Raw genomic sequence first — 14,872 nt, forward strand, 5'->3', positions numbered from 1 at the left:
AACTGGCCTAGTAGATTTTGCTTAAAATTATGTCCAAAGCTGTATTCCAGTTTCGTCCGAAGCAATGTTTTACCTTCTGCTAGGATTCTCTAAATGGTTTCATATGAAGAGGATGTCCCAAAATGGACGTTTCTGTGTGTATATAATCCACCTAACCTAGAAGTATCGATGTTATTTTCGAGTTGGTAAGCTAAACTTGAACTATCAGAGTTTTATTAAAATGTAGGTTAAAGTCTCTCTTAACATAGTTGCTATATATCCCCAAATCGAGCTAGTTCAACTAAATTGACGAAACACGCTGACCATTCAAAAATGTTAACATCATCATCCACTGGGCTTAGAATAGGAAATAAAAGAGAACCATTGAAATTACTTACATTCATAAGCATGTACATAAAATGTACGTATATTTTTACAAAATGAAATAATACCAATACAAATAATACAAAAAACAAAGACATGTGTATAAAGTTAGTTTGTTGGTTTTCTTTACCAAAAACAGTGATGCAAAGAATATCGTCTGCTAATCTTGTGATAAATATTTTCATCATATATATGTGTATAATATCAAATAAATATTTTTTTATATGTATGTATATAAATATTCCAAAACTACATGTTGAAATTACAACAATTGCACTTTTTGTTTTTGCTTTACTACAACTTAAACTTATTAAATATACGAGGAGAATACATGGAATTCTTTCAGACTATTTATTAAATAGTCTCTGAACGAGGATCTAGTTTATGGATAGCTTGCATTAAAGTCGGATTATTATTAATGCTAATACCCTTTTTCGACATATCCGTTAAACGTTCCGTTATGGGTTTTTGATCTCGGCCTTTCTGCCACCTAATACAAAAGAAGTTATGTAAAAAATAGAACTTTAAAAAAATCTCTAATAACTTACCATAAATGGGCACAAGTATGTAGAAGCGGTATATATAAGGGTAAGAGATCTATATCACATAGTGTCTCATATCGATTTAATGCCAATGCAGCCCATTTTTCTGCCGATGGATGGGGTACAGGGGAATTAGTACAGGCACACACCAATCGGCATAATATCAATAGCACTGGCTTGGAACGATCCATGAAAATTTTATTTAGAAGCATAAAAGTATTTTCCAACAATCCAATGCATGCATCATTTCGTTCATCTAATAATTGACATGCCTTTGATAATTCATTATCTTGTAAGAAATCCAAAAATGTTGTAGTCGATCTTAGAACAGGATTTCGCACAATGTACGTTAGTAGTTGTTCAAATGCCAAACTTCTATCGGCAATAAGGGATGCGGAAAAATTCCCCATTAACACCTTATTGGGAAAATCAATGTTGGCCATGTGCTGCGGATAGTCTCGTTTCAGCGTTTGGTACATATCACGAAAATCTGTATAACGTCTTTCTATAGTTGCTGGTTGTTGATCCATTTGAATTCGAGAATCTTGCCGTACGGTTACATTATACACTACATATCTTTTCACTTTTAAATCTTCACCTTCCGGAGGCAATATGCGTGCAGAGAGAATTTCGAATATTAATGCAGAACTGTTGTCTTCTGGAAGGTTGTGCGGATTATAACGTGATGGACGTTCCCAAATGTCTTAAAAATAATGGAAATGTGTGTGTGATTTTCAGATATCGCTTTTTTTATTTAAGAGAAATTTCCGATTTTTTTTATATGTTTACCTTTTTGATTGGATTTTGTTTCGGTATCTTGAATAGTTAGAGTTCCAACTTCTATACTATCTGGACTTTCTAAATCTTCAGGATTGTCAGGAACATCAATTGATGATACCTGTGTTCTTCGGGCCATAGCTGCACGCACTATAATAAAATCAAAATATAATTTAATTCATAAATGATATTATTTATTTAACTTTATTGCGCTGTATGGTATAATAAAATCCGAGAATATTCCTATATGGGTTACATACACGGTTGCCACACGACAACAAACAATAAAAATTATATTTTTATAGAAAATATTGCCAAATTTTTATTTCTTATTGCTTTGATTTAAGCTTAAAATTATGCGTTGACTTTACTGCAGTGTAGCTAACCAAAAGAGAGAAAATGTCAATATTTTATTTCTATAGAAAATTTTGTCAAAATTTTATTTCTATAGAAAATTTTATTTTATTGAAAATTTTGTCAAAACTTTATTTCTATAGAAAATTTTGTCAAAATTTTATTTCTATAGAAAATTTTGTTAAAATTTTATTTCTATAGAAAATTTTGTCAAAATTTTATTTCCATAGAAAATTATGTCAAAATTTTATTTCTATAGAAAAATTTGTCAAAATTCTATTTCTATAGAAAATTTTGTTAAAATTTTATTTCCATAGAAAATTATGTCAGAATTTTATTTCTATAGAAAATTTTGTCAAAATTCTATTTCTATAGAAAATTTTGTTAAAATTTTATTTCTATAGAAAATTTTGTTAAAATTTTATTTCCATAGAAAATTATGTCAAAATTTTATTTCTATAGAAAAATTTGTCAAAATTCTATTTCTATAGAAAATTTTATTTTATTGAAAATTTCATTTTATTGAAAATTTTATTTTATTGAAAATTTTGTCAAAACTACAGTAGAATTCGGTTATAGCCAACGTCAAGGGACCGAAATTATACGTCGTTATAACCGAACGTCGTTGTATCCAAATAAGTGTACACAACATTTTTAAGTTTTTTTTTTATCATGTATATTCATATTTATTGAGATTGGAAATAGTTTAGAATTGTGGTTTGTTTTCTACTTACAAAAATTTCTTTTAATAATTTACTTTAAATAATTTCAACGGAACTATATAATCTCTCGGAACCCCCTCTTTGATATAACAGTATTTATCCAAGTAAAAGTGCAGCACGCAACCTTACCTGCGTTTGGTTGAGCTGAATTACAGATTCTTATGTAAATAAAAAATTTCTATAACACCGCTGGTAATTAAAAAGTGAATGTTTATGCGTCCATCAGCTTTTACGACTCAAACTGGTTTGAATATTTCTTCTTTGTCAATTGCATCTCTGTTTGGAATAGTCGAAAACAAATTCTGTGATTCCCCGCAGTATATGTTTCTTTATTTAGTATTGGCTGACGACAAAAAATGGAATGAAAAAAATAAAAATTAGTACACAGAACTTACATCGTCGTTATAACCGAATGTCCATTCCAAAGCAGACGTGCAAATTGGTCGTTAAAAGCAGTTGGTCGCTAAAACCGGAGTCGTTCTAAGCGAATACTTGCGCATGTACAAACTATTAAGAACCAAACTTGCTTTGAAAATCCGTCGTTATAAACGGATGGTCGTTATAACCGAGGTCGCTATAAATGAATTCTACTGTATTTCTATAGAAAATTTTGTCAAAATTTTATTTCTATAGAAAATTTTGTCAAAATATTATTTCTATAGAAAATTTTGTCAAAATTTTATTTCTATAGAAAATTTTGTCAAAATTTTATTTCTTTAGACAATGTTGTCAAAATTTTATTTCTTTAGACAATGTTGTCAAAATTTTATTATTTCTATAGAAAATTTTGTCAAAATTTTATTTCTATAGAAAATTTTGTCAACATTTTATTTCTTTAGACAATGTTGTCAAAATTTTATTTCTTTAGAAAATTTTGTCAAAATTTTATTTCTATAGAAAATTTTGTCAAAATTTTATTTCTATAGAAAATTTTGTTAAAATTTTATTTCTATAGAAAATTTTGTCAAAATTTTATTTCTATATAAAATTTTGCCAAAATTTTATTTCTATAGAAAATTTTGTCAAAATATTATTTCTATAGAACATTTTGTCAAAATTTTATTTCTGTAGAAAATTTTGTCAAAATTTTATTTCTATAAAAAATTTTGTCAAAATTTTATTTCTATAAAAAATGTTGTCAAAATTTTATTTCTATAAAAAATTTGTCAAAATTTTATTTCTATAGTGAATTAAAATACCTCTTAGTTGGAATATTGGTTCGCTACATATCCACTCTAGTATATTTTTTTTGCGGGTAAGAGTAGAAAACTGATTATGCACCTGTGCCGGGCTCCATCACAATCGACGATACTGGCTAAAAACCCATCCCTCAGGATATTATTACCAACTATTCTTCTTTTAGTCCGCATCCAGATTAAAGTCTTAATTACTCATGTCGTCCTGTCCATGACAAACTTTTTCTTGTGGAGAACGTGTTCTACAAAAGGCCTTCTACTTTCTCGTCACGGATGATGACGTTGCTTCTACTAAAAAATATTGTTTTAGTAGAAGCAACCTCATAATCAGTTTTATGAGCTGCATTTCCTTATACGAAGATTCTTTCGAAAGTATTTGTGGCCAGACAGCATCTGAGCAATGTAGTACGTCACTTTACCATATCTTTTCTCGGTTATAAGTCGGTGTGTTCATCTGTCCTTTGTCTCATTCCTCCATTGTTCCTGCCATTTATCTCTAGTATCTTGTTGGATGATTGATATCAAGAAAAACAATATAATAGTAGTGTTCAGTGTTTTAATTCTATGATACATAATAAGGTCTTTCCATTGACTTTATCCAGAATGCTAAGGCATACCGCACAATCCGCCAGACTACATACCCTCCTAAGGTTATATCCTTCGAAAAACAAGAGATGTTTTGTTTTAGAAATTCTAAAAATCTACGAGGAGGTGGAACATTTCCAACAAAGTAATTTAGGATTTTTTCCTGCTTTAAAAGAAGGGATCATAAAGTTATATTGCAAATATTGCGTACATTAAAATTTTCGTTTTTTTTTTTGGCAAAAAATTATTCAATAATGAATGGGAAGACAATTGTTAATATAATTAAAGTGATACCTACTATACAGTATTACCTTATTTGGCAAGAAGTCTGACATCATATCAAACGAGGAGCACTCTAATTAAGATACAAACAAGAAATTTAAAAGAGGTTCTTTTTTTAAATCAATTATATCATAAAAACATAAAAATTCAGTTTTTTTACATTGAAGTGGCGCCAACAAAGAGACCTTGATATATTTGTTTAGAGTTTTATGACATGAATACAAGGTTTATGGGCATTATTTGTAACCCATAGGTGTTTGGCTGTATATGCCATGGAAGTAATATTGGCTGGATTTACAATATTCAACAATCACAACGAAAAGGACGAAACAATACCAAAAATTCTTCAGCAAGCATTTACCTAAGCATTCCAGCATAATTTAACAAAAACTCCCATAGAAAACGTCATATCCGTTTCGTTCTGTTTTGTTATGTACATTCAATTCCACACTATTGTTTGTATCCAAAATACAAACAAAAGAATCAGATCTTACTCTTCCCCACTGGGATAATCATAGATATGACTAATCATATCGTTAATGGCCCACATATCGAACAAAGTATCAAATGTAATTTACACTAATTTCCACCATATGCCTCTTCATTCATCAATTCTTAATAATAACCTTCTTTCACCTTTTCTTACGTTTCGATGTGAGAAGTGGGTCATAAGTACGAAAATTCAACTTACTCTCTCAATAGAAACTTTAAACTTTATTATTAAATAATTGCAGCAATCGACACTCTGTTGCAGTTGCTTATTAAATTTAATACTACTTGCTGTTCCGACGAAATTTTTACAAGTAAATGCACTCTCTAAATTACCAGACAGTCAAACAGCTGATCTATTTAGATGTCCGGCCGAATATTGGTATCGGTTTGCGCAAAGTATACCCAACAAACAAATGCGTTGAACGCAAGCAATTTGTAGGCCCACTATCAATTTGATATTATGTTGCATTTGGATAATGCTCGATCTTCTGTTTATAAAGCAGAAGCATAACCTAACAAACACAAGGATGAGTATTTTTCGCATGTAACACCATATCAATTTGATAGTGAATCCCATCTTCAACATTAATTCAAATGGCCTTGCAAATTGCTTGCCTTCAACAAATCTTCCAATAGGTTTGAAGCATTAAAATGAAATTTACAGCCTGTTTCTGTATGTCAAACGAGCTGTATCGATCGAGTGAAATGGACACTAACAACTGCATTTATAACCAAAAATCAGCTGTTTCTGTACATTTCAGTCGATCGATAGATCTCGTTCGACATACAGAAACAGGCTGTTAGTTCGAAAAGTTGTTGCTAATATGATGAGAAATTGTTGCTAACGTGTTGAATTCTACTGTTTAGGGTAATGTCTGTTTTTTTGTTGAGAATTGAGCGATTTTCTCAACAATTTCTCAAATTGAATTTTAAGGTAATTCTTTAAAAAAAATTTTTGAAAGCTTATTGAATATAAGCATTTCTCCAATGCTTGTGTTTATTGGGAAGAGTTAAAGCAAGGATGCAATTATGACACATTTAAATTTGAGTTTTGAATACATGTTACTTGGAGACAAATTTGAATTTATAAGTCTTTAAAAACGTGTTAGCGTTAACTCCTATTTTTGAACGCTTTTTAGCTTTGTGGTCACAATACAAAAAGTAAACAAATACTGAAAAAGACGATTTCATTAATTTTGAATATTTTTTTAAAATTATTAAAGCCTAGTTGAACTTAGTCCAACAAATTTGGTTCTCATATAAAGATAGCAATTTTAGCATTGTACTTAATTTTTGGACCAAAATGTGGGAATAAAGTGTTAGATTTTTTACTATTTGGTAGATTGGTAAAATTCTATATATTTTGGTAGATTTTGCAAAGTATTCCTCTCCAACTTCAGTTTTTATAACAATACAATTTTGACACCTTTTTCTACATAAAATTATAACATTTTAGCGAAATTTTCTATAGAAATTAAATTTTTACATAATTTTATTCCTATAGAAAATTTTGTCAAAATTGTCTATAGAAATAAAATTTTGACACAATTTTCTATAGAAAAAAATTTTTGACAAAATTTTCTATAGAAATAACATTTTGACAAAATTTTCTATAGAAATAAAATTTTGACGAAATTTTCTATAGAAATAAAATTTTGTTAAAATTTTCTATAGAAATAAAATTTTGACAAAAATTTTTATAGAAATAAAATTTTGACAAAATTTTTTATAGAAATAAAATGTTCACAAAATTGTCTATAGAAATAAAATGTTGACACAATTTTTTATAGAATTGAAATTTTGACAAATTTTTTTATAGAAATAAAATTTTGACAAAAATGTTGTTAGAAAAATAAAATTTTGAGAATTTGCTAAAGAAATTCAATTTGACAAAATTTTCTATGGATGACGAAATTTTCTATAGAAATAAAATGTTCACAAAATTTTCTGTAGAAATAAAATTTTGAAAAAAATTTCTGTAGAAATAAAATTTTGACAAAATTTTTCTATAGAAATAAAATTTTGACATCATTTTCTATAGGAATAAAATTTTGACAAAATTTTCTATAGGAATAAAATTTTGACAAAATTTTCTATGGAAATGAAATTTTGACAAAATTTTCTATAGAAATAAAATTTTGACAAAATGTTTTATAGAAATAAAATTTTGACAAAATTTTTTATAGAAATAAAATTTTGACAAAATTTTTTATAGAAATAAAATTTTGCCAACATTTTTTATAGAAATAAAATTTTGACAAAAATGTTAGAAAAATATAATTTTGACAATTTGCTAAAGAAATTGAATTTGACAAAATTTTCTATGGATAAAAAATTTTGACAAAATTTTCTATAGAAATAAAATGTTGACAAAATTTTCTATAGAAATAAAATGTTGACAAAATTGTCTATAGAAATAAAATTTTGACAATATTTTCCGTAGACAAAAAATTTGACTTGATTTTGTTCAAATACTTAGATTTTTGGTAAAATTTTCTTCAAATTTTGGTAGATTATTTTTGGCACGAGTGGCAACCGTGCCCAGCACCCTCCTAGTAGAAATTTGGCACGCGATGTTTGTATATGCCCTCCAACCACCATACATATTGATCTATATCGGTTTATTTATTTATAATGTCCAAATAAACCGATCCCCTGATTCTGCTTGCGATTGAAAGCGATGTGGATAAAATCCAAATGTATTGAGTAGCAAATCTACTTTTTAAGTGATTTTTGCAGCAAAACACATACACTTAATTTTTCATATCCGAAATGTATGCTTTTGTTCGGCTAGGATATACATAACAGATTTACAATTTATAAAGGGAAACTAGCTGTTTTTGGTCGATTTCAGTCGAACAAAAAACAAAAATTCCCTGAATAGTAGTAGTTATCATTAATAAGCATACTACGTAAGCATAGTGGGCCGCAAATCCGGTATGCATTGCTCGAGGAAATTTCGAGGGTTCAGAAAAACGTTTCTTTTGCTTTTTTATTAATTAATGTTTCAGGTGAAGTCGGCGAATGAAGTTGTCATTTAATTTATTTATTATTATATGTAACCAATCCTTACAAAGGCTTTATACAGTTACTAAAATCAACATTTCTGCGATTAAAGCCAAACCTTAATTGCACCAATTTCATAGGTGGTGTATATTTCTTCAGTGTATCCAACATTTTTTGAAAAATCAACGGTACCACTTTTATTATATCATAAGTAAAGTGTTAGCAATAGATGTTTCCAGTTACGTTACGTTCTGAGTAACCGTCCAAAACAAGCTGTTTTTGTTTTGTTTTGCAAAAGTACGTTTAATGAAATCGTTTCTAAATATCGCCATAAATTAAACAATTATCCAAATATATATTATGGACGGTGGGGATTTACTAACACAAAATGTTGACAAGGAACAGGTAATCAAAAATGAAAATTAATATTTAAACGTAAAGACTATATCACAAAAATCTCTCTTGGTTAGCTTCCTCCCCTGCACCAAAAGAGAATTTTGGCTTTTGTAAATCACTTTCTAATTAATTCGTGCAATTTTCTTAATGAGTTTTCGTTACAATGTGAAACGAAGTTTATAGAAATTGAAAGAAAATTGCAAAAAGTTGAAGCAGCCTTAACCATATTGGAGGCAAAGGTATGTATGGTATTACATTATATATCCAATTGTATATAATGTTCACGGTCGAAATTTGTTCTTGCAGTTGGCCTCTATACCGGATGTAGAAAATAAAGATAGCGAGAAAACAGTTCAGGAAGATAAATCAAGCGTATCGAACAATAACGAAACCCCAAAGACTGAAACCATAAGCGAAACTCCAGAAAAGGAACCAACTATCAAGGGCATTGCAGCTGCTGAACACGAAGTATATAAAAAATTCTTTAAAATGTTGCAGGTTGGTGTTCCCTTACAAGCTGTCCGGTTGAAAATGCAAGCAGAAGGTCTAGATTCGAACATTCTAAGGTGAGTGAAATGGAATTTTGGTTAATTTTTTTTTTGCCCACACTACGTTGCGTATTTTTTTTTTTGCTTTCAGTAATCCTCAAGCAATTATACCTCTAGAAGATAGCAACGAAAGTTGATGTTCTCATTGGAGAAGTCTCAATAATGTTATCCATCAATTAATACTACTGTGATTAAACTTTTTTACATGTGTAAGTTTATCATCATCAGCAGCAGCATGATCAACAAGCGAAAGCAAGTTTTGTTTAAGTTTTGAAAATTAAGCTCAGCAAAAGACATGGTATTGTTATTTTTAAAGAAAAGCAAGATTTTAAAGAGAGTATTTTATAGTGCAAAAAATACGAAATAAAAAGCGAAATAGAAATTATTACCAAAAATTACGTCAATCTCAGTTATATTCTTTAGAAGCCCAAATCGATTAACGTGCTGCAATTCTCGTTTTTATTTTTAAACATTTAGAGGTTTTTATTTTGTTTCGCCTTGTCTAAATTATTACAATTAGATGTGATTTTAAGCTTATTAATTGTTCTACTCAAGGCATTATATCGGACCCATACATACCGACATCTCAATTGCATACCTTGAAAAACTTGAAGTCTAAATTTTTTGTCGCTTTACGCCTATTTGGACATTAGACCGTAAAGAGGTGTGTACCGGCCAATATTTTGATATATCACTTGCCGAATGAACATACAATGCTGTTCAAAACATTCGCAACTAGCCCTACCATGAACTTAATTTAGGTATATCTCCCATAATAATAATTTTATTGTTTAGCTTCAACTTAAAAAATAATGTTTATGGAGTGGTATTTCCAAATTCTTATTGGGTTAATGAATGGCCTGTTATAAAATATTGATATTTCCCGAAAAGTAAAGAACCGTTTGATTCGACCTGTTCGAAACATTTGCAACTATCTAGCATCCTCTAATAATATTTTATTCTTTAAGTGCATTATATTTTGCATATTTTCCTGTAAAGTTCTAAGAGGATACATTAAACGTACAAAAAGGGCACTGTAGGAATATCGTTAAGTAGAGGTATGCGCGTGACTGAAATTTCACTCACGCACTTTCACGAAGCAAAACGTTTTTTCACGCACGATACATGTGGTATCCAATCCCAATCACGCACATTCACGAAATGAAAACCAGTACTCAAGCACGAACTACTTTTAATGGCTCACGTTCACGCGCGATTTACGACAAATTCACGAGACTTACTAAATTTTCCAAACGGAAATCAGCAAAGGTAACAAAATTCAAGAATAGAATATAGTTCGTGAGCTAAATTAATTTCACTTAACGTACGAGTATGAATTAAATCTTGATTTTTTCGTGAGCGTGAATTTGCAGAAATTTTGTTCACGCACATTCACGAACCGATTTTATTTCTCACGCACGCCATATTTATTTTAGTCCCATTCACGTACATTCACGAGAGTTGCTTTGGATTTTCTTCACGACTTACGTGATTCACGCGTGTGTCACGAGAATTTCGTGTCACGCGCACACCTCTGATCGCCATAGGCCTTTATGCTGATCGCCATAGGCCTTTATGCTCTAATTTTAGAATAATTCGATAAAATGACCGGCAATAAGTATAATAAACATTAAAAAGCAAAATATCGATGATTTTAAAGTTGGGGTAGCACCAAAATGAATTTCGGAAGAGTACATTGTCCAAAAATCAACTGCATCTCGAGTTATAAACAGAGGATGTACCAAAACTGTGCACTGAGGTAAAAGAAAACCTAAGACTACGCCAGAAGAAGATCATATAATTAAATGAACTATGCAACTATTCAATCAAATATCATCTAAAAGAGTCATCTAAAGGTGTCAAAAACTAAATTAAACTGAATATATCAATCACAGCGATCAGATGTAGAGCTTTAGAAGTCGGGGTGCGATTGATTATACAAAAAGTCAAAAACTACTTATTTCCAAGAAAAATAGGTTACCGCACCTTCAGTTTTCACAAAAATAATAAATGGCCTGAGGAGCAGTGGAGATGTGTTGTATTTTTACCGGCATAGTACCGATATTACATTAAAAAATCCTAATTTGGTAGCATTTGTTTTTATATCAAAGAAAACTCCTTAATATTTCATAAAGAATGGAAAACAAATTGTGAGAATTTTGATCTTTTTAGTTTAGTAAACGAAAAAAATATAAATTAAGTAAAAGAGGCTGTAAGTTTAATAACCGATTAAAAACAAATATATACGGCCGTAAGTTGGGCCAGGCCGAATCTTATGTACCCTCCACCATGGATTGCGTAGAAACTTCTGCGAAAGACTGTCATCCACAATCGAATTAATTGGGTTGTGGTATCCTAAAACTTCTTAACATCGTTTTCTAAATTGTGAGTTAGTCCATACGTGGTATATATTAGACAAAAAAGGCATGTATAGATAACTACAAATAATTACGAATCGATATGGACTTTTGCACGGTACGTAGAGAGCCAGAATTGAAATATGGGGGTCGCTTATATGTGGGCTATATACAATTATGAACTTGATATGGACCAATTTTTGTGTGATATGGGATCTATTTATCTGAGGGCTATATATAACTATAGACCGATATGGACCTAGTTAGGCATGGTTGTTAACGGCCATTTACTAGCACAATGTACCAAATTTCAACTGACTCGAATGAAATTTGCTCCTCCAAGAGGCTCCAAAACCAAATCTCGGGATCGGTTTATATGGGGGCTATATATAATTATGGACTGATATGGAGCACTTTTGGCATGGTTGTTAAATATCATATACTACTACCACGTACCAAATTTCAACCAGATCGGATGAATTTTGCTTCTCCAAAAGGCACCGGAGGTCAAATCTGGGGATCGGTTTATATGGGAGCTATATATACTTATAGACTGATATGGACCAATTCCTGCATGGTTGTTGGATACCATATACTAACATCACGTATCAAATTTCAACCGAATCGGATGATTTTTGCTCTTCCAAGGGGCTCCGGAGGTCAAATTTGGGGATCGGTTTATATGGGGCCTATATATAATTATGGACCGATTTCGATCAATTTTTGCATGGGTGTTTGAGGCCATATATATATTAAAGCCACGTACCAAATTTTAACTGAATCAGATGAATTTTGGTCTTCCAAGAGGGTCCGGAGGTCAAATCTGGTGATCGCTTTATATGGGGGCTATATATAATTATGGACCGATGTGGTCCATAATTATATATAGAGACCATATACCAACACCATGTACCAAATTTCAGCCGGATCGGATGAAATTTGCTTCTCTTAGAGGCTCGGCAAGTCAATATATAATTATGGACCGATGTGCACCAATTTTTGCATGAATGTTAGAGACCATATACTAACACCATATACCAAATTTCAGCCGGATCGGATGAAATTTGCTTCTCTTAGCCAAATTTGGGGGTCCGTTTATATGGGGGCTATACGCATAAGCGTAGGAAGGCCTCTGGGGAGGGGGCTTAGACCCCCCCAGAAAAATTTTAGCCCCCCCAGAATTTGAAACTCTATTTATGATTTTCCATTTTTCAATAAATGTCAATAGTTTTTTTTTTAATTTTTATAAAAATTAGACAAGTATATACAATCGCACAAAGTTCCGCTAAAGACTTTCATGAACAATCGAATTACTTGGGTTGTGGTAGCAGTTGCCGATGGCAATGTTTGAAGTCAGATATTTATGAAATGAAGCTGTGGTTGAACTTATGATTGATTTAGTTTAGTCAATTTAATTAAAAAAAATAGTAATTGATATTAAAACTATTCTTTCATAAATTAATATCTTAATATTGCTGCGAAAAAGCTTTGCCAAAAAAGTAGTGAAAATGTGTAAATAAATAAATAAAAAAAATATGAGCTTGTCATAGGGCAAATGTCCACCGTTTCAACAGCCGTTGCAATGAATTTGCATCACTTCTTAAGGTGAGATCCGAATTCTGTGTTTTGAATGTGAATTAAAAAATTTTGTGATATTTTCCCAAATAAATAATTTTTATATTGTTTTTATGATTTTTAATGCATTCTGATGCTTGTTTGAAACGTTTTTCCTCGAATAATTTCCAAAATTATCGATTTTTCTATAATGGATTTTGCAGTTTTGTGGCAAAATTTAAATAATTTGTACCAATTTATTTATTCTTACTCTTTTTTTAAACTATTTGAAAAAAAGAAAACAAAAAATTACACATTAAAATATGAAAAAAATGAAGTAAAAAACTTCCTGTGTAGTTAAAATAATTGAGGACATTTTTGGAAGTACTTTTAAAGTTGTGCCTTTAAAACAACTCACAATTTTTTTGCTGGGAAAAGTGTGGAACTACTTTTAGTTGCTTTATTATAAATTAATTGTCGAGTTATTTTGATGTCTAATTTTTATTCAATTTTATGAAATAAAACATTAATTGAGCCTATAAGTTCGGTCTATAAATTTTTAGCTAGGGGGGCTATAGCCCCCCCTAGGAAAATTGTCTAGCTACGCTAATGGCTATACGTAAAAGTGGACCGATATGGTCCATTTGCAATACCATCCGACCTACATCAATAACAACAATTTGTGCCAAGTTTCAAGTCGATAGCTTGTTTCGTTCGGAAGTTAGCGTGATTTCAACAGACGGACGGACGGACGGACATGCTCAGATCGACTCAGAATTTCACCACGACGCAGAATATATATACTTTATGGGGTCTTAGAGCAATATTTCGATGTGTTACAAACGGAATGACAAAGTTAATATACCCCCCATCCTATGGTGGAGGGTATAAAAATCGAACAATATTTGGAAACTGTTTTCCCTTTTTTGATGGCATATTCTTAAGGCCGTTTTCTCAACTTCAGGTTAATATTTAGTCAGAGTCTTTACTTAGTTGTATTTGTTATTATATTTTTGTTGTGTTCAGAATCGGCCACATATAAAAATAAGCTTTGTTCCAATTTTGAACTCATTTAGAGAGCCAACTTAGAGGATTTTCAAAAAATTCCGGGATTTATATTTTTGTCATAAATAGATCTGGACCTAGTGTTCCGGCTCGGGAAAACATTTTATTATTCAAGATTTTTGTATATTTTGATAGAATTTGGGCCAAACAATCGCTTTAGAAATATACTGTGATGTTTTTCAACATTGTGGCCTTTTAATCGTATCAAATGGGAAAGAAAAATTCACTTGCTTTTGTCAACATTTTTTCTGCGTGCCCCATACCACTTTAGGGTCAACTTTGGTTGACACATTTCGGTAAGAAAATGTGTCCATAAAACTTTCGGTCAATAAACTCAATATCACCTCCTGAAACCATCTACCCTGCCTACTTGGGTACCTAAGGTCCGTTTTTTCAGATGTGTCTAAAATTTTTCCGCACTAAATCTAATTTGCTTCGATCCATTTCTAAAAAGTCCTATCTTTCTAAATCAACCGATTTGCAATTTTTTTATTCTATCTTTCCATGAAATCACCATTTGATCAATTACTCGATTTTATTGCTTGAGAATTTAAAAGCCGGGTTTGGTATGCAAATACATATATGCCGCGAAAATGATAAGGCTGGTTCTTTTTTGATATAGCTGCAATATTA

At 30.8% G+C, this 14,872-nt stretch overlaps 3 protein-coding genes across 5 annotated transcripts in view; 2 read left to right on the forward strand and 1 right to left on the reverse strand.

The window, feature by feature from the left end:
- The window catches only part of Psf2 (DNA replication complex GINS protein PSF2-like protein), a 52,626-nt gene that overhangs the window by 3,004 nt on the left and 34,750 nt on the right, over positions 1–14,872 (forward strand). The gene's annotated exons all lie outside the window — the stretch shown is intronic.
- Positions 364–5,673, reverse strand: Snx21 (Sorting nexin 21). 3 transcript variants are annotated; one of them, XM_075297413.1, is made up of 4 exons: positions 5,513–5,673; positions 1,695–1,832; positions 912–1,608; positions 364–853 (listed from the first exon to the last, which is right to left on the reverse strand). In XM_075297413.1, coding segments are annotated over exons 1-4 (972 nt in total). In that variant the 5' UTR covers positions 5,514–5,673; the 3' UTR covers positions 364–717. The 3 variants fall into 3 exon arrangements, with proteins under 3 accessions (XP_075153528.1, XP_075153527.1, XP_075153529.1); XM_075297412.1 differs by lacking the exon at positions 5,513–5,673 and adding an exon at positions 5,458–5,506; XM_075297414.1 differs by lacking the exon at positions 5,513–5,673 and adding an exon at positions 2,888–3,078.
- On the forward strand, positions 8,565–9,658 carry CCDC53 (Coiled-coil domain containing 53). Its single transcript, XM_075295012.1, has 4 exons — positions 8,565–8,724; positions 8,790–8,954; positions 9,022–9,281; positions 9,355–9,658. The coding sequence occupies exons 1-4, from the start codon at positions 8,680–8,682 to the stop codon at positions 9,398–9,400; spliced, it is 516 nt and encodes a 171-aa protein (XP_075151127.1). The 5' UTR covers positions 8,565–8,679; the 3' UTR covers positions 9,401–9,658.

Source organism: Haematobia irritans, chromosome 2 (assembly GCF_050003625.1).
Source record: "Haematobia irritans isolate KBUSLIRL chromosome 2, ASM5000362v1, whole genome shotgun sequence".
Classification (NCBI taxonomy): Eukaryota; Metazoa; Arthropoda; class Insecta; order Diptera; family Muscidae; genus Haematobia; species Haematobia irritans.

Coding starts and splice junctions, on each gene's coding strand:
- Snx21 (XM_075297412.1), bottom strand. CDS start 5,491: ATGACCCACTTCTCACATCGAAACGTAAGAAAAG. Junction 1,833..5,457: donor ACATCGAAACGTAAGAAAAG/GTGAAAGAAGGT, acceptor ATTTTATTATAG/TGCGTGCAGCTATGGCCCGA. Junction 854..911: donor CATACTTGTGCCCATTTATG/GTAAGTTATTAG, acceptor CTTTTGTATTAG/GTGGCAGAAAGGCCGAGATC.
- CCDC53 (XM_075295012.1), top strand. CDS start 8,680: ATGGACGGTGGGGATTTACTAACACAAAATGTTGACAAGGAACAG. Junction 8,725..8,789: donor AAAATGTTGACAAGGAACAG/GTAATCAAAAAT, acceptor TCTCTTGGTTAG/CTTCCTCCCCTGCACCAAAA. Junction 8,955..9,021: donor TAACCATATTGGAGGCAAAG/GTATGTATGGTA, acceptor TTGTTCTTGCAG/TTGGCCTCTATACCGGATGT.